Here is an 18,845-nt window from a genome sequence, read left to right on the forward strand (position 1 = left end):
CTATCACCGAAGGAAACCTAGTATAAAATAAACTATAATCCATAGTTTTCTTCAAATACTTCAGGATCTGTCTAATTGTTTGTCAATGATGAGTACTAGGATTACTAATGTACATATACAATTAAATGTGTACATAAAATATTATTCTTAATGATCAGTTTTAAAACAACTTTTTAAGGGGCTCATGTTTGATATTTTATTGAGTATTTGTCAATTGAAGTTAATACACTCAAATGAACGGACTCATAATCAATGCGTTAGCATTCAATACTAATATTTTCAATATAAATGTTATCAGAAATAAAGGATTTTTTTTATTGTAATTGTAATATATTTAATAAATATCAAAACATTATCGACTAATGTCGTGCAATGCACGATCTCAGAAAACTAGGTGGTGAATAAAAAATAAAACTTATTGGTTTCTTAATGTAAAATTGAGTTCATGTTAATATACTTATATTGATGGTAGTTTTATAAATTCATAATATCCTATCCTATTCTATTTTATTCTATTCTATTCTACATGAAAACAAAGTCTTTATTAGCTAATAAATATTTTCAAAACTCCTTTAATTACCATTAAATTAAAAAAAGACTTCACCCTACCCTTTAATCCAATGGTCAAAATTAATCATATTCATTTATTAGCTAATAAATCAAATTACGTGTATAATGTCCCTAAATTACCCCGAATTAAGGAAAAACACGGGAGCTTTCAACAAAATTAGGGGTTTCAAAATCAGATACGCCATATGATATTTAGGGTTGTTCCATCATCACCGCTCAATGAGAAGATTGTGTTGCTTAATGAAGGTATTTGAGTTTATATCGATTTCTTATGGCTCAAGGACTTCAACTATCACAAAAGATTGATATATGCTTGTTTTTTCTTCTTCTCAATTACAAATACAGGTGATCTGGGATCTATGCTTCATGCTTCAACATCTTTAAGAAAGTATGTCTTTTAATCGGTATGTTAATGTTAATGTTAATACACAGACACATTTGAATAATCGTTTCATCTCTTAGAATGAAATGTAGTTATGGTGTCCAGCTTAAGTTCTAAGCTAGGTGAAACATACATAGATGTTCACTATTGCTATAACACACCAATAGTAATTGTAACATTGTGCTGCAGTTGTTCCTATGTGAAATCTATATTATAAGCTAAATTAAAAATCGTTCTCGTCAACTGTAATTTATATTTGTTATCTTATCATTGTATTTCATTCAATGTTGGTTCAAAATTAATGTCACATTTTACTGTATTTGTTTGTTAGTGATTTATTTTGTTTTGTGCTTGAAATCAATTAATGGCTCTGTTTGGGAACACGAATCCAGGTTACAAGGTATAATTTCATATCCTTTGTTGATGTCTGCATGTAACATGCTAAAAGTCATCGAAAGATCATATGTATTACATTAGATAATCACTAAAGTACTAATGCTGTCCAAATAATATTCGTACCACATGTGTTCAATTGTGGTGCACCTGATACCGGAAATATGGAGGTAAAATGTCAAGAACCTTATAAAAAGTTAATTGTAAATTGGATAATTTTCCTGAATAACATTATATCATAAATGAAGAATTATACGATGATAACAAGGTATAAACTGTATTTTGACTGAAATGTAGAGATCTGCTTTGGCTATATAAATTTATTGTGTATGTTAGATTAGTATTATAACTCAACTTAGGTCACGATGCAGAAGTAATACATATTTTTATGAAGCTTCTTTCATTGGTGACAATTTGTTTTATATTGGAACGAGTTCAGAAAATGTATGATAACGAGTTAGCCTGAAAAAAATTTGCTTATGATGGTGAAAAGAGTTTGTTTACTGTTGGTGCACTACCAAGAAACAAGCTTGAGTTTACTGTTATTTTGGAAGATGTTACTTTCAGCAGGTACATTTTGATCCATTTCGCATCTGGGTCTAATTTGTTACAATATTAGTAAATGGGTCACACTTGTTAAGGTTCAAGTCTTCAGTTATGTATTCATGTTACGGGTTAAATTATTATGATATTCTTCAGAAACAATAATAATAACATTGACCCATTTGGCATAATTGTGACAACACTTGATTTGTATTCCAGGTCTAATATGTTACACTATTAGAGAATGAGTCGAGTTTGAAAATAAAAGTATATTTTTTTATTCTTTAAATCAATGGCTAACTTTGTGTTGATTAAATTGATATGGCAGGGGGTGTCTAATTAACTTTGTGTATGCGTTGCCAGTATCAATCGTAAACATTCAAAGTGGAGTTAAGTTTTGCTGCTAAAATTCCAATGCAGACAATTGCACAAGGTTTGCATGGTCAAGAGTCTGAAAATTCAATGGAAGCTTTTAGGGTTCTTGACATTATCCTTAGGCAACATGCATCAAAACAGTAAGTTATAGTAGTTTGAAAATAAAAGTATATTTTATTTTTCTTGAAATCATATGTGGCTAACTTTGTGTTGATTAAATTGATATCGCAGGGGGTGTCTAAGTAAGTTTGTGTTTATTCATTTTGTGGGTAAGTAATTTAGGATTTAAAAAATCCTGCAACTACCAGAATTCACAAATATCTCGAATACATATGATTTAAAAATTTGTGTAAGTAACTTTGAGCTATCACTTGCCTGTATGTGATTTCTCATGCAATTGTTGTTGTAACAGGGTTTCTACTATGATGGTTTCTATGGCGACCTTGGATTAAATGATGATCACTTTGAACAGATTGTTTGAAATTATATTTTTGTAGAAGTTGATGAATTACTATTATTTTTGTTTAAAATTTGAGATGCATACTTGTTTTTTTTTTTACTGTACCGAATCACTAAATTAAGGATGTTTTCTTCAGTAAAAGCAAGCTTTCGAGCGAATTGAAGTTACACGAGAGTAGGCTCTTGAGATGTTCTCTGATAACCAGTTTAAGGTGAAAGTTCCTATCGAACATATATTATATATAGTTATAAGTTATATTGATGTTTGAACTTTGGAACACATCTTAATGGATCTTATTTTTTATAATGTTATTATCAGGTTGAAATCATTAGCAGCCTACCTGAAGACAAGACTATTACAGTCTACAGATGTGGTCCATTAGTCGATCTGTGCCGTGGACCCCATATACCAAATACCTCTGTTGTCAAAGCTATTGCTTGCTTAAAGGTAAATCAGGTTTTATCTATCATGATAAAGAATTTGTTGCATATTTACATATTATTAATTTTTTAAATTATCTTCAGGCTTCAGCAGCTTACTGGAAGGGGGATAAAGATCGTGAAAGCTTACAAAGAGTTTATGGGATATCTTTTCCTGACCAAAAACATCTCAAGGTTATATTTGTTTTCATCACTCCAACGATACTTTAGGTTTCAGTCTTTATGTATTATTAAAATTAAATTTTTGAGTGATCTAATTCTTGAGATTTTTAATTCAAAATTGAATAGAGTTTATGAAATAAACAGTATCAATGTATGGGGTTTATAGGTCTTTAATATATCAATCATGTGAATGTTTGCAAACTGGTGTACCCATGTGAAGTTTTTCTTTACACAAAGGTTATTATGAGCCCAATGTTTTACAATCACTAAAAAAATATTCATGCAGGAATATATCGCGATGTTAGAAGAAGCAAAAAAATATGACCACAGAGAGTTGGGCAAGAAGCAGGAACTATTCTTTTTTCACCCACTTAGGTAAGTTGTAATTTAGTAATTTATTAAAGGTGTCAGTTTTGACCTGTTAACTTATAAATGGCTTGATCCGTTTGTGTTTTATGTTAGCGGACCAATTGGTGGAATTGGTCAAACCACTAGAATTGGTAAAATAAGTTGTCTGCACCCTAAAATTATCTGATCACATTTGAACACTAATTGTATGTGAAAGCAGCACTTTTGGACAGAAAGTTTTTTTGTGCCAACTGATCCCTAAGTGAACTGAGATCTTTTCTTTCTGACCCGTTACCCATTTTGTTCGGCTTTCCCAATTCTGCCACCTCTAGAATATTCTCCGTGTTATCTAGATTCTTGATCTCAAGTACTTATTTCTTTTCATATATACTTTTCAGCTCGGGAAGTTGTTTTTTTCTTCCCCATGGTGAACGGGTAGCTGCTAAATTGGTTGCCTTTATAAAGGGAGAGTATCGTAAAAGAGGTTACCACAAGGTGACATGTTTGTGTTTCGTGTTGCTTATACTTTGATATTCGGTATGTTATAGAATCTTAGTATCTTACATGTTGTAGCTTTAATTCGCAGGTTACTACACCTAATATGTATAATATGCAGCTATGGGAAACCTCGGGTCATGCTGCCAATTACAAAGAGAACATGTTTGTATTTGATGTAAGTTTGATAATGTTAATATTCTTAACATTGTTCTTTTTTTTTTTTTAATTCATGTATAATGTATAATTAATAGTGCTGTTATGACGATGAATAAATGGCTGAAGTACCTATAATATTTATAGTTCTAAATGTGTACAACACATTGGTCATTGACATAGTAACTACGGTTTTTTTTTCTTACTTCGTTTGTGTTGTTTATATAAATTTTCTTTATTTGCTTGTATGTGTTACTGGCTTTTGCTAATAACTTTTCAGATAAGATTTGATTCTCATTTTTTCTCTATGTAATGCAGATAGAAAAGCAAGAGTTTGGGCTTAAAACAATGAACTGTCCAGGACATTGTTTGATATTTGATTACAGAGGTCCGTTTTCTTTTTGATGTAGCTATGTTGATTAATGATTATTGAATATAATATCCTTTTTTCAATCCCTTTAAAAGAATTTGCTCTAGCTAAAGGGGGTAACATATCAAATAAGTCGAACGGATCACCTGATTGGAATTCCCTTGCAGTCTACATCAATAAAAATGTGGCCCCAATTAATCTCTTCCAGTCAGCGTTTGCCATCTGTATCACCTTGGATATAAACATGATATAGTGTCTAAACCCGATATCGTTGCACGGTATGTCAACTAAATGTTTCATTTTTCCGTTTCAGTCTTATTTATAATACTGTTGATACAAAAAACCAGCTGTCAAATCTTTCCTGGGCATTAAGGTTGCAAAGATCTTTACTATAGTGGTGGAAATTCTAGACGAGGTACGTGAGATCACCCAGGTATTATAGCCTAGACACATATATAATCAGGTTAAAACGACTTAATAAAAAATAAACGTGTATAAAAATTATCAAGTGACAAGTATACTTTATTGTGTTTCTTTCATGTTGAATTATGTGTAGGTTTATAGCTCTGTTGTTAATGGGTGGGTTTTGATAATTTGTGTCCATGACAGATGGTTCATTTATAATCCAATCTTGGTTAGACTCCTTTTCAATTCTAGGATATCAAAATGAAATTATCAGAAGCTAGATAAACTTATATTGGGTTTATGTCGGATGATGAATGGGGCAAGCGTCGATTTATTGGCGACTTGACTGACTCTTGGAGCCTAAAGTAAATTTTATGCGCGATTTAAAATCCATGAAAATTTGAATTTACCATTTTCATGGCGTCTCAATTTTATTTTTAATTTTATTTGGTTTTTTTTACAAATTTTTTTCCTACTTATTGGCCGGATGACTTTACTTTTGAGAGTGTTTTCACTCTCGACAGAGAAATGACTTATCTTTATTCTCGGATAGGGGAAGCTAATAGTAGCTTACTTGACCGCTTCTTTACTGAATTGGGTCAAAAGGCAGTAAGTTACTCATCCTCAACAGTTACATAGTCAACATTTCACCTGTTGACCCATTAACAGTTAACTTTTTGGTATAGGTTGGGTGATCCAAGTCCCTTTTTACCCAAGTTCATTGAACTTTTTGTCTTTGTAGTTAATTGGTAACACTCACATGAATACAAGAATACTATTATCTCACTATTATGCATTTGGATTTCACTTAAATCGAGTTTTCACTTGTAACCTTTTTGTTTGGTTATGCATTTTGTATATGATTACCTGATATTAGACAATCAGATATAGATAATCGGATTGTATGAGATAGTGTTTGGAGCAGACATTAGTTTACTTATGATGAGCTTTATAATTCAGTTTTAGTGTTTTTGAATGTAATTCAATAGACTTCGCAAAACGTTGCTACTTATGCTGCTCGTCATACTGCAATTGTCGACGAACATGGTATGTACTTTATGTTATTTCTTTTGCTAATCCCTTTTTTCCGTTCATGTTTTGGTTTTTACGATTTGTTCTTGAGTTTATGATCCAACTAAACAAGTATTACTTCCATCCGGAAGGCCGTTATTACCAGATTATGTATTCACTTTTGAAAAAGGAAAATCTAGAAGGTTTAAAGCTCTCAAAGTCTTCATTAATATTGAACTTTTAATTTTTCATATAAATTACTAAATTTGGCTATGTCGATAGGCCATTTGCAACGGTATGGTGGGATGAGACTGTGCCTACTGTTGTAACATTCCCAAATTGTCACAACCAGGTAGCTTTTGTGATTTTGTATAGAAAACTTACATATTATAATACTTCAGTTAGTAAAGCTTATTTATGTGATGTGATGGTACAGAAAGCATTACATCCAGACCAGGACAGAGTTTTCACATTATGAGAGTGTGCACGATTGCAGGGCTTTCCAGATCATTATAGATTTTGTGGCAATGTTAAAGAAAGGTATCTAATTCACATTCGAGTATATCAATTAAATTATACTTCATTCAGTTTCACAAATCTTAATAATTTGATTTTTATTTCAGGTACTGTCAGGTAGGATATGCGGTTGCTGTTACAGTATCGAAAACGTTGGGGTATGCCCTTGGAAGGGCCTTCTGAAAATTAAGTGGTCATGAGGCACTCATGACTTTACCACCTGCTTTTGCAATCATGAAAATGTGAGGGTTGGTCTCAAATTGTTGGCTGTTGCGGTCAAGGTCCTTAATAAGGAAGGACTTCAAGGCCATAAAGAATAGATGGTGAGTAACTGTCTACTCAATAGTAAACTTAGTTTTGGTTGCCTTTTTGGTTGTCTTTTTTTTTTTTTTTTTTACATCTCATGATTAATATCTATGATTGATGATTATTTGAATGAGCCTGCTGGTGGCAGCTACTTAGCTGCTGTTTTTTCTGAGGTTAAACACAGATATGTGGTTGCTAATGGTAAGTTCGTTATTTGCTTCAAAATTTCTTTTTTTCTTTTTGTAATTTTTTGCTTGCTTACGTTCCTTTCCTGACAGTTATGGTTTATTTGCTTTGTTAGTCTTTGATTGTTGTTCGGTTTTTTTTAACTTGTAGTTTCTAATTTTGTTATTATGCCTGACATTTTGGCTTTTGAAGGTATTAATTTTATGATGTTTATGTTAGGTGTTAGATCTTAAGGTTTTTATTTTTATTTTTTATTTTTTATTTTTTATTTTTTTAGTACCTGACATGTTAGAGACAACACGCTTAATGAATTAGTTTATATATGTTTCATTCTACTAAGATGATATTAGCTTTTTTTGGTCTTAACCATTATCAAGGGTAGGGTGGAGTACATCTATAATGGTTTGTTCATTTTATAGATAACAGCTTCACTCGCATAAATATAGCACATTTTGGAAGTCTCAACTGGAAGTGGCTGTGTAGAGTGCAAGGTCATAGGCTGAGGTATTCATCCCTTTACTGGCATTATAACCATACTAGTTTAATGGTGAACAACCAACGCCATGTACCACCACCCCTACGTTATCTCTGTCTTCTTCAATCTTAATAGATCAATATATATTACCATCAAAATATTCATGCATTGATATTGCTATGTAGATGGTGAGCATCAATAATTGGAGATACCATAGATTACTTGAAGGAGTTGATTTAGAAGACCAAACAATAAGGTGTCGGTTATTGCTTCTTTCCTTCTATTAGCTCAAACTTTGGCTTCCGTTAGTGGTTTATTAGGTTGTTGCTGCTAATGGTTGCGTTTTGCCTGCCATTCCTTTTTCGGCTGTACTTTGACTTTCGCCATTACATTTCTCGGGTAATTTCTTTTCCTTTTGTGTTATTGATTTTCATTGTTGTCTTTCGTATTGCATTGTTTATTTTCCATGTCAGGTGAAGATATCAGCTCATAAAAATAAAAATAGGAATGAAGGTGAGGAGTAACTGGGCCAAATCAATTATGTACCTTTGTATAGTTTTAACAATCTGTGAACCAACCGTAGAAGACCATAGCGAGTAAATTATGTGTGTAATGAATACTCTCTCACGCAGACAACTCTTAGCAGTGAAGAGCGTGCCCTTTAATCTTGTTGCCACCAAGTTCACAACGAGTAGATTCTCGTGTTAATGTTGTCATAAACCATAGCATTAATTCGAATAGAACAAATGGAATTGATGAAACGATGGGTATTTCTGGTATGTATGATCGCACTTAGCGGTAGGGTGGTCTCTTTGTATAGAACCTTAGTCTGTTTTCTGTTTTCGAGCCTCGGTCACGGTTTTCTTTTGTATTCCTGGTTTGCTTGTCTCGGGAAAAAAAAAATGTTTGATCCCACTATAACAAAGGTTCATATGAGTAGCTTTGAGATATTTTATTATGTTTATAAATAGTTTATGTAAAATCTCGCGAAGTCAAGGGTTATAACGATCAAAAACAAACCAAAGCGCAACAGTACAAAAAAAAAACATGGAATAGTCGACCATACTTTTCATTAGTTTTTTCATTAGTTTACATCCTGGTCTAATGACTAATCAATGAGTTTTATCAATTCAACACCTTTAAATCTAACTTTAAAACCAAGAATGTTGTTTATAAGAAAGCTTTGAGACGTATTTGACTGAGATGTAAATGTTCTATATATAGTTAATCCTTTGAATATTACTCTAATTATATATACTTATAGTAAAATTAAATTCATTTTGACAACTAATATAAGCTTAATGGATAACAAGGATTCACGTTGAGAGTTAATGGTTAAGGTTAAGGAATTGCTATTTAGGGTTTACGGTTTATGGTTTACAGTTTAGGGTTTAGGGCTTAGAATTTATGGTATAGAGTTTAGGGTTTAGGGTTTAATAGTTTATGGTTGATTTAGGATTTAAGGTTTACATATTGGGTTTAAAATTTAGTGTATAGGGTTAAGAGTTAGGGTTTAGGGTTTTAGTTTAAAATTAGTTTCTTCTATTATTTTAAAGGTATAGTTTTATAGTGATAATTTGAACATTGATGATTCTAAAATTTTAAAATCTCAACAAAGGAAGTCTTTTTGGTTGGACCAAGCCAACCTAACCAAACCTTTTTCGATTTCCAACACATCCAAGGTGCTTACTTTTTCACTTCTTGAGCATAATGTGATATCCATTTTTTTTTTTTTTTTGTTGCAGGTTACCTTTTTTGTTTATATTATATTATGATGTATGATGTATGATGTAGTTATGATATAACTATTTATGTTTTTATTTAAAATCTGTATCTGTATTTATGATTTATTTATGTTGTTAATTGTTTATGGTTTTTTTTAGTGTTTATGATGTATTTATGATATAATTGTTTATGGTGTAATTTAAAATCTATGATATATTATTTAAGATATAATTGATTATCGATTTATTTAGGCTTAGTGTTTAGATTTATAGTTTAGGGTTTAGAGTTTAGGTTTAGGGTTTAGGGTTTACATTTAGGATTTAAGGTTTAGATTTTAAGGTCTAGAGTTTATGTTTAGGGTATTGGGTTTAGATTTAGGGTTTAGAGTTTAGGGTTTAGATTTAGGATTTAGATTTTAGGGCTTAGGGATTAGATTTAGGGTTTAAAGTTTAGGTATAGGGTTTATATTTTAGGGTTTAGGGTTTAGATTTAGGGTTTTGGGTTTAGATTTAGGAATTTGGGTTTAGATTTTAGGGTTTAGAGTTTAGCTTTAGGGTTTTGGATTTAGATTTAGGGTTTAGGTTATGGTTTAAGGTTTAGATTCTAGGGTGTAAGGTTTTGAGTTTAGATTTAGGGTTTAAGTTTAGGGTTTAGATTGTAGGGTTTATAGTTTATATTTTACGACTTGGGGTTTAGAGTTTTTAGGTGTTAGGTTAGGGTTTAGGGTGTAGGGTTTAGAGTTTAGGAATTTGGGTTTAGATTTAGGGTTTAGGTTTAGGGTTTAGATTCTAGGGTTTAGGGTTTATATTTTAGGGCTTAGGGTTTACGGTTAGAGTTTAGAGTTTTCAGGGTTTAGGTTAGGGTTCAAAATTTAGGGTTTAAATTTAGAGTGTAGGGTTTAGATGTTAGGTTTAGGGTTTAGATTTAGCATTTAGGGTTTAGGTTAGGGTTTAGGTCTGGGTTTATGGTTTAGATTTAGAGTTTTGTGTTTAGATTTTAGGGTTTAGAGTTTAGGTTTAGGTTTTTGAGTTTAGATTTAGGGTTTAGGTTAGGGTTTAAGGTTTATATTTTAGGGTTTAGGGTTAGGGTTTAGAGTTTTTAGGGGTTAGGTTAGGGTTTAGGGTGTAAGGTTTAGATTTAAGGTTTAGGGTTTAGATTTTAGGGTTTAGAGTTTAGATTTAGGGTTTAGAGCTTAGGTTTAGGGTTTTGGGTTTAGATTTAAGGTTTAGGTTAAGGTTTAGGGTTTATATTTTAGAGTTTAGGGTTTAGGGTTAGAGTTTAGATTTAGTTTTTAAATCAAAGGATTTAGAAGTGTTTAGGGTTTAAGGTGTAGGGTTTAGATTTTAGGGTGTATGGTTAGATTATAGGGTTTGGGGTTTAGGTTTGGATTACCTAATATTATCATATGTGATATGTAATATGTACATTGGTTTTACTAATTAATTATGTAATCTGTATATTATGTATATTATGATGTATTTTTACTATAATTATTTATGAGTTGAGTTGGTTTGACTTGGTTACATTCTTTGTTGTGATTCGTTGTTGTATACTTAGCATTGTGTATGTGTATCTGCAGGATCATGGACATCATCTCAAGAAGCCATCAAGTCTCCATTACAGTTTAAGGTGAAAAAGAATTTGAAAAATAAATCAAAGAAAGCAATCAAGCGAATTACCCCTTGGACATGTATATATTTGTATAAGAGTGCGGGGAAACATGTCAACTTATCAAAAGTTGCACAAAGTGTATTATGTAATGCCTTATCATGAAATTCGTAAATTACCATTGGAATGCTAAAAAAAACTATTAGTCTTATTTGTCATATGAATTAGTTATAAACATGTTAAAGATAGAGTGTTTTAGATCATCCTAATATAACATATTTACTCGACCCGCCCATTTTTTCATCTCCGTTAGCATTCTTCTAATATTTATTGTTTTGTGAAATAGCCAGTAATTTTAGTTTGGAGATGTCAATTACAAATTATACATGGAAATAGATTTAGCTAGGGAACTGATCAAAGGGCAATATTGGACTGCACTTCAAGAGTTTGATCAGCTACAAATAGAATTAGAAGACGTAGTGATTCAATGGTGGAGATAAGAGAACATCAAATTCTCACCACTTATAAGTACTCCATATTTAATTGCAACTGCTACTCGGGTACCCTTCCTAGCATAACAGGAGAAAAGCAAAGGACACCAGCATGGTATGCACATCTTTTAATATATATATATATATATATATATATATATATATATATATATATATATATATATATATATATATATATATATATATATATATATCTTTTAAATACATCGTTGTCAGGATTTTAATTTCTTAATTCTAAGAATTCGTCGGTATTAAACATACTGATATGTATGTTAATTTGTAAACATGATTATCTAAATTAGAACACAAAGTGCACAACTTAACAAGGAAATACAACTAAAAAATGAACTTTCTAAAGCAGGTACTTTGTAACTAAATATTTTATGTGATATATAACAACTATATGACATCGTTTATTTGATTATTGAGTTGTTATTAAGTTCGTTACTTTAATTTGAACATCATTTATTTACATTTGAACTTTCGAAATATTATATTTTTTATTTGTGTTATCATGGTTAAAGATTGTCTTAAATTGTTTTTTTTTTTTTTTTTTTTTTTGCAGGGGACATTGAATATATGCCCTTTATAGAGGCTCTTGGACGATTGATACAAGAATAATTTAGTTTTTTTATTCCTTTTCAAAAAACAAAACCAACAAAACACAGTGTTCGGGTATTAAGAAGTTTGGGTCTAACGCAGAACATATTAACTTGTCGTAGCACGGTGGTATTAATCAATAATTAGTTCATCTGGTTCTATTTTTTTCGTTTGTGTTACAAACAAATACGGAGTATATGTTTATTATGTTTTACTTCTTAATATGCAAGAACTGGATGTGAATATGAAGGAGAAACTCTCAAGATTTTACCGTGTTCCAGTGACATACTTAAATACAACATAAAATGTTTAGTTTTTAGACATTGTTTAGTATTTATTATTGTTTGTTTTAAACTATTATTTTACTTACAGGAAGAGAATTACGATGTCATCAACATTTGACACATACCTCTACTCTTACGTGTATGTACAATCATTATATTTTTTAAGTTCTACATCATGTTTATTTGTAATCGGTTGTGCGTAACATATTAGAATATACAAACCGTTAATTACTACAACTTTCGAATTTAAGTCGTTACGTTATGTTGAACAAGATTTTTTTATTTATACTTGTACAAATTTAAACTTTTGGAATGTTATTTTGTTTATTTGTGTTATCATGGTTGAAAATCATCTTAAAATATCGTAATTTCATAAAACCCGCAAAACCGCGGGTCTTTAACTAGTTATTAGTATTATAATTATAATATAATTATATATATATATATATATATATATATATATATATATATATATATATATACACACTCCTTATTGTATAATTATATATTGTTGCAACATCATATGCAACAAAAAGTTCAAAAGTATAGTATGTCCACTATTATATATATATATATATATATATATATATATATATATATATATATATATATATATATATATATATATATATATATATACTCCTTATTGTATAATTATATATTGTTGCAACATCATATGCAACAAAAAGTTCAAAAGTATAGTATGTCCACTAGATAAATATTCATAGGCTGCAACATCATAATTTCGGACAACAATAAGCCAGCTTAACGCGGTTAAGGTCCTTAAGGACCATTTTGTATCGAGTATTATATCAATCATAACGATCAACGACACTTAATAAAATCAAGCTAACCAAGATTATTTTTTAAATGAGTCAGAAACAAAGTTTGTTCTGTTATTAAACTATAGTTTTTATTACAAGCCATTTAGTATAAAGAAACAACATAAAAATAAGTAACAATCATAGTTGATACAAATACGAACACACAACAAAGTTGGTAGGCCAATTAATAAAACAATTGAAACTCATTTCCACATCTTGTGCTTTCCATGCTTGAACTTTCCATGTTTTCCAAACTTGCCATGCTTATACTTACCGTGGTGATGCCCATAGCCACCATAACCATGAGATCCATAGCCATGTGATCCATAACCACCATAACCACCATAACCATGGGATCCATGACCATGAGCTAGTTGATGAGCCCCATAAGCAGCTGCCCCGAGTGCTGCACCACCAGCTAGTAATCCCATTCCTCCATGCCCTCCATGCCCTGTATATCAACCATTAATTATTCTAATTCTTGCGAGTTAGGACATGAACATACACATTTCAAGTTACAAGAATACTTGTACATGGATTTGGTGGTAACTAATGTGATAATATATTCCAAAAAATTACAAGTTCAAACCTCACTAACAACATATCACGTCATATTTGGGGGTGGCCAAGGACAAGGGTCGAAAACAGTGGCGGAACTTGAGTAATCATTTTGAGGGGGCAAAAATAATTCAGTCTTCAAATTATACTCCCTCTGTCCCAGATTAATTGTTTCCAGATAAAAAATGCAAAGTTTAAAAAATGTCATTATCACATGCACTGTAATTTTTCTGTACTTTTTTCTAACTTTACAGTTTTACCCTCAGTCAATTAATTAGAAAAACCTATAACTTTTGTAATTAATCAATTCACTAGTGATAATATTATAAACTTCATTAAATTACTTTCCATTTTTTGAAGTGGATGATTAATTTAGGATGATCTGAAGAAAAAAAATACTGGACAATTAATCTGGAACGGATGGAGTATTTAAACACAGAGTTACACTCTAGTATGTTGAATGAGAATAAAATTAACTCCAGTTTTCTTAGTATTCATTAACGATTTTTATTATTGTACTATCATACTTTCGACACATCCTTTTATTACTTTATGTAATTACATATTATCTATATAAATATTAAATATAATACCGTATATGATATACTATGATGTACCGGGCCTTTAGGATAAAAATGAAAATTAATTAGTAAAAAAAAAAAAAGCATCTGGTTTCACGAATATCAAGGGGAAAGAAATAGAGTGAGAAAAATATAATATTATCTCTTTCTTCAACCTCCATTTCTAATCTTATTTTCAACCATTCTTACATTTCTTCTTAAAAAAAGCTACCTCCATATATAATCTACTCAAAAATCATTGTATATATATCACTAGTTACTCGAAACTTAGAGGGGGCGGGTGCCCCACCCTGCCCTTGGTAAGATCCGCCCCTGGTCGAAAACGATCGCGAATTAAATAAATATTCCCCTTCCCGGAGTAGCCTGAACAGGTAAAAACCTTATCCGTTCACCCGTTTTTAGTGTAATGATATAAGTATTAGAAGATAAGTTAGGGTTACTCTAGTATGGATTAGCCCGATTGTCTAAACAAGCTTCTTCAATCCACAAGGGTTTATGATTTCTCAAGTTTAAGTGCTATTGGTCTAATTACATGTAAACCAATTTAATCATCAAATAACATTACAAGGAACATAGGTGAAATCAATGCACGAACCTGAAGGATAGGCTTGGGGTGGGTATCCGCCAACATATGATTGATGTCCACCGTATTGAGGGTAAGCATAAGCTTGAGGAGGGTATGCTCCATGTTGTTGTGGGTAGTATCCACCATTACCATATCCACCAACATGAGAGTAGAGTCCTTTCTCTCCGTCGTGTCCCATAATAGTATCTTAACCCTGAAAACTTTATAGAATTAAATATGACATACCGTTTTGTTTAAATTGAGAACTAATTATAATTATAACCATATGTTAAAAACAATAAATAAATAATATAAAAAAAATATAATAACTTAACGAAACTATAGAGAACAAGATGAAAACTAACCAAATTGATCGAGTGTATGTTTGATTGTTGATTTTAATTTTGTAGTTCTGGTCCAATTTGTATGAGATTTAGAGAGGTGAAGATCAATGTTATATAGAAAGGAGGAATCAAACTTTATAATATTCACACGTTCTTTAGACGCGTAATATATGCAATGTACCAAAAATTGGTACTAAGAGATTAGTTGGTCTTGGCTTTTTAGGCACTAATCGGAAACTCGGGAAGTAATTGGATGTTCACCAAATTTAACTTTGACCGATTTTGACTAATTTTGACTTTGAACAACATTGACTAGGTATTGACTGAGTTTTAACCGATTTTCATAGTAATTCCGAGTTTTGACCGAGTAATCCGAGTATTGGCCTCGAGTAATCCCGAGTATTCTCATTAGCCAAGAGTTGACTGACAGTTAAGTGAGAATTGACAAGTACTCAGCTCGAACTTTTAACCGAATAATCAACGAGTTTTCCAATTTCTACAAACCCTGGTAATATGTGTTAATGGATAATACGAATTATACGTTTTACCTTTTAACCTTTGTAACCCATCAAACGTTGACAGATACATGAAGTACCAAATTGAAAAACTAACATACCCAATACATATTGACAAATTTGAAACAACTAAACAACCTTGCCAATATTTAGACCTATCGATATACAAATCCCAAGCCCGACCGAGCTCAAAAAAGACCTCCCGATCTGCCACATCACCAAACCGCCACAACGAGCAACGCCCGTCCAAAACCAAACCAGAAAGCTCTGTCCACCAATAAATCCATGAACACCAAACTTGAAACTAGAAAACCAGCGAAGTCTCTCAAATAAAAAGACAAACTCACCTTTCAAGCAGACGAAACGTCCTCGAGAGACCACATCCGTAAACCTCATGTTTCGAAATAGAAAAAACGACAAACGGCGGGAACAACATCGAAACATCCTGAACTGGAAAGGATGACAGGGACAGTGGAGTGAAACAGAGCCAAATCAACCAACTTAAAACCGAACCTATCCTAAAAAGGGCCAGAAATATCCGGCTACCGAGATTCACAATCATTTACTATTCACTAGATGATGTGATTAAATTTGCTATTTTTAATTTTATATTTCACATTTATTGTTTTTATATTTTCTAATAAATTAATTATTTTTAAGTGTTAGCCACACAAAAGCTAGATCATGGAGGATATTTTAGTAACATTTGTTTGGACAAGATAAATGTATATTATTAATTTTGTGTTGTAGTTCAAGTGATAGTGATCTGACACTCTTTGTTAGAGGTTAGAAAATGAACTCTCGGGGACTACTATATTGCACACAAGGTTAATATCACTCAAGATCGCCTTTCGCACATTGCGTTCCAGGGGTAGCGGAGATATGGGGTTTTACCGGTCATGTTCTTAGATTGTTCGGGCTTCGTCCAGAGCAGCAGTTGATGGCGGATTATGCAACTGCGGTAGATGATCGTGTTGGTGGTTTAGTCTCCGAGGTGATTCCCAAAGTGCAGTTAGAAAAAAGTAAGATAAATGTATATTAAATCAAATATACTAAGTTCAATGGAAGAAACGAATATGAGAATGTTAATCATATCATATAGATGAGTATGAATATATACGAAAATCAACTAAAGAAGAATACTTGATCACGCAACGTTATTGTTAATGTGGAAAAGATATTATAATTTGCAAGAATAATGCATAGTGATTGCATTATGTAGCTAGGAATATGTTCCGTCATCAAGATGTAGACCCGTACCAATTACTTCCATTTTTGGCCGTGGCAGAATAATTTTTTTCCTTTTTTGAACGGCGGCCGTGGCCGGGTCTTGAAGGGGCGAAACATTTGTAAGTAAAATAAACAAGATTTTTTATGATCATGTAGTTCTTTAACACATAACTATGCAGTTAAGCGCAATTGAATGTTTAGTAAAAAAATGGAATCTATTACAAGCTAATTAGAACCTTAGCTTAAAAAATATAAGGGGACAGATGTCCAATAAGACCACTTCATGACATCATCTCACTAATTCATTTTAAATAATTAATTTAATTTTAATTATTATTACTCAGTAGATACTTTGAACAGTCAGGCTTGAAAAAAAAAATACGGAGTTAATAAACTCTGTATCTTGCATGCCTCTTGCTTCTCCCCAAAAATCACGCACTCCTTCCTGAAACTCTCAATTTTCTTGAAAATCTGGAATTTACTCTGCACATTTCTTACTGTAACAGCACCTCCTAAATTTGAACTGCACCTAATCGGTCTCTTTCTTAATCTTATTTCACATTTGGGATTTCCTCATTATCATCTCAAGGTTCATCTCTCAATTCTTATCATCTTCTTCTCCACCTTCAGGGCATCAATTTATGGGAGTTTAGCCACCAGAATTTGGTTGGGCAGTCTCAAAAGGTAGATTATAAGAAATCTGATTTCTTTTTAATATTTTAATTTTCTAGGAGTAACGTCACTGATTTCATTATCTTGCTGAAAGGTTAGTACTATTTCATGCCTTTTCCCATTTTTTTCTTCAAATTTATATTCAGTAGTTGATAGTTATTTAGTGTTTTAGTTTTAATTGGCAAAAGATAAAAGATACATAGAATTCTTTTGTTAGTTTCGTGTTTGTTTAACGGTGGAGTTTTATTGCATTATCTTTACAACAAATGGATTCATAGGTTTGAATCTTGATCCAGTTTGTATATGAATGATTTGTGCTGCCCACTAAATGTTCGTTGAAATGCCTCAATTAATTTGTTTGAATTTTACAGGTTTGGGCACCCAAGCGGAGATAAGTTTTATACATCATATCCCACAACCTACACGAATGATGATGGTGTCATGGTGAACAAGCCTGAGGTTAGTTACATCATTTGCTTTTTGTTTGAAATTTGATTATGCACTGTCATCATAATAGGATTTGGTCTAAACTCTTATTTTAGATAGTTGATCAAGTTCACCCTATAAGTATGTGAATTGCTACTGTTGGAGCTCTTTCTTACAACTAATCATTGTTCGCTAAGGTTCTAACCCATGTTTGGTATACATTTTTATTTTGTGAACCCTATTGATGCGGTATGCTGGATAAAGAAAATAATCAGAGGTGGTAATTTTGACCCATTTATTAGTATAAATGGGTTGATTAGGATGTCCCATTGTTAATCTGTCAGACAAGTCAAATCACAAGTCTTTTAAAGTGTATTATGAATGTTTAAACATCGTAATCCGTCTTCATTCGAAACTATAGATTATCATTGAACTAAAATAAATTACGTAATCATATTCTGACATACTGTACATGTTCGAAGTTGAAATATTTTGATAAAAAGTGTTCGAGGTTCAATTCGGCCCGATCCCATACCAAAAACTTATTATTTTATTCATTTGTCTGACTTTCTATTTTTCCACCTGTAAACAATGATCTGGAGATCATGTCAAAGACTCAAGGATTTTTTTTTTTTTCTTTTTTGAAAGGCACACAAAAATTAGAATATTAGATTTATTTTGTCAAAGACTCAAGGACTTTCTATTTTTTAACCTGTACATTTTAAGTTTACCTTTCGTTTATGTTTTGTTGAACAATGAGTCTAACATAACCAAATGGTAAGAATACATTTTACTTTACGTTTATGCT

The 18,845-nt window shown here is 31.6% G+C and overlaps 1 protein-coding gene and 1 long non-coding RNA gene across 13 annotated transcripts; one reads left to right on the forward strand and one right to left on the reverse strand.

Moving 5' to 3' along the window:
- Positions 1 to 4,715: 4,715 nt before the first annotated feature.
- LOC139872164 (uncharacterized) lies at positions 4,716 to 8,524 on the forward strand. 11 transcript variants are annotated; one of them, XR_011766918.1, is made up of 9 exons: positions 4,725 to 4,972; positions 5,042 to 5,109; positions 6,089 to 6,146; positions 6,263 to 6,462; positions 6,547 to 6,650; positions 6,734 to 6,949; positions 7,538 to 7,622; positions 7,779 to 7,992; positions 8,067 to 8,524. It is a non-coding gene; the product is annotated as an uncharacterized lncRNA (long non-coding RNA). The 11 variants fall into 11 exon arrangements; XR_011766920.1 differs by having other exon boundaries at positions 4,726 to 4,972; positions 5,068 to 5,109; XR_011766917.1 differs by having other exon boundaries at positions 4,730 to 5,109; positions 6,263 to 6,313; positions 6,393 to 6,462.
- A 4,676-nt stretch (positions 8,525 to 13,200) lies between these two features.
- Positions 13,201 to 15,358, reverse strand: LOC139886590 (uncharacterized). 2 transcript variants are annotated; one of them, XM_071870443.1, is made up of 3 exons: positions 15,216 to 15,358; positions 14,881 to 15,064; positions 13,201 to 13,597 (listed from the first exon to the last, which is right to left on the reverse strand). In XM_071870443.1, exons 2-3 carry the CDS (start codon positions 15,047 to 15,049, stop codon positions 13,350 to 13,352), a joined length of 417 nt encoding a protein of 138 aa, XP_071726544.1. In that variant the 5' UTR covers positions 15,050 to 15,064; positions 15,216 to 15,358; the 3' UTR covers positions 13,201 to 13,349. The 2 variants fall into 2 exon arrangements, with proteins under 2 accessions (XP_071726544.1, XP_071726545.1); XM_071870444.1 differs by having other exon boundaries at positions 14,881 to 15,071; positions 15,216 to 15,329.
- Positions 15,359 to 18,845: the final 3,487 nt, after the last annotated feature.

This window comes from Rutidosis leptorrhynchoides, chromosome 1 (genome assembly GCF_046630445.1).
Source record: "Rutidosis leptorrhynchoides isolate AG116_Rl617_1_P2 chromosome 1, CSIRO_AGI_Rlap_v1, whole genome shotgun sequence".
NCBI lineage: Eukaryota > Viridiplantae > Streptophyta > Magnoliopsida > Asterales > Asteraceae > Rutidosis > Rutidosis leptorrhynchoides.

Bases quoted from the DNA above. Each gene is read 5' to 3' on its own strand.
- LOC139886590 (XM_071870443.1), bottom strand. From the start codon at position 15,049: ATGGGACACGACGGAGAGAAAGGACTCTACTCTCATGTTGGTGGATAT. The intron at 13,598-14,880 runs GTTCGTGCATTG...GTTGATATACAG, and splicing joins ACCCCAAGCCTATCCTTCAG to GGCATGGAGGGCATGGAGGA.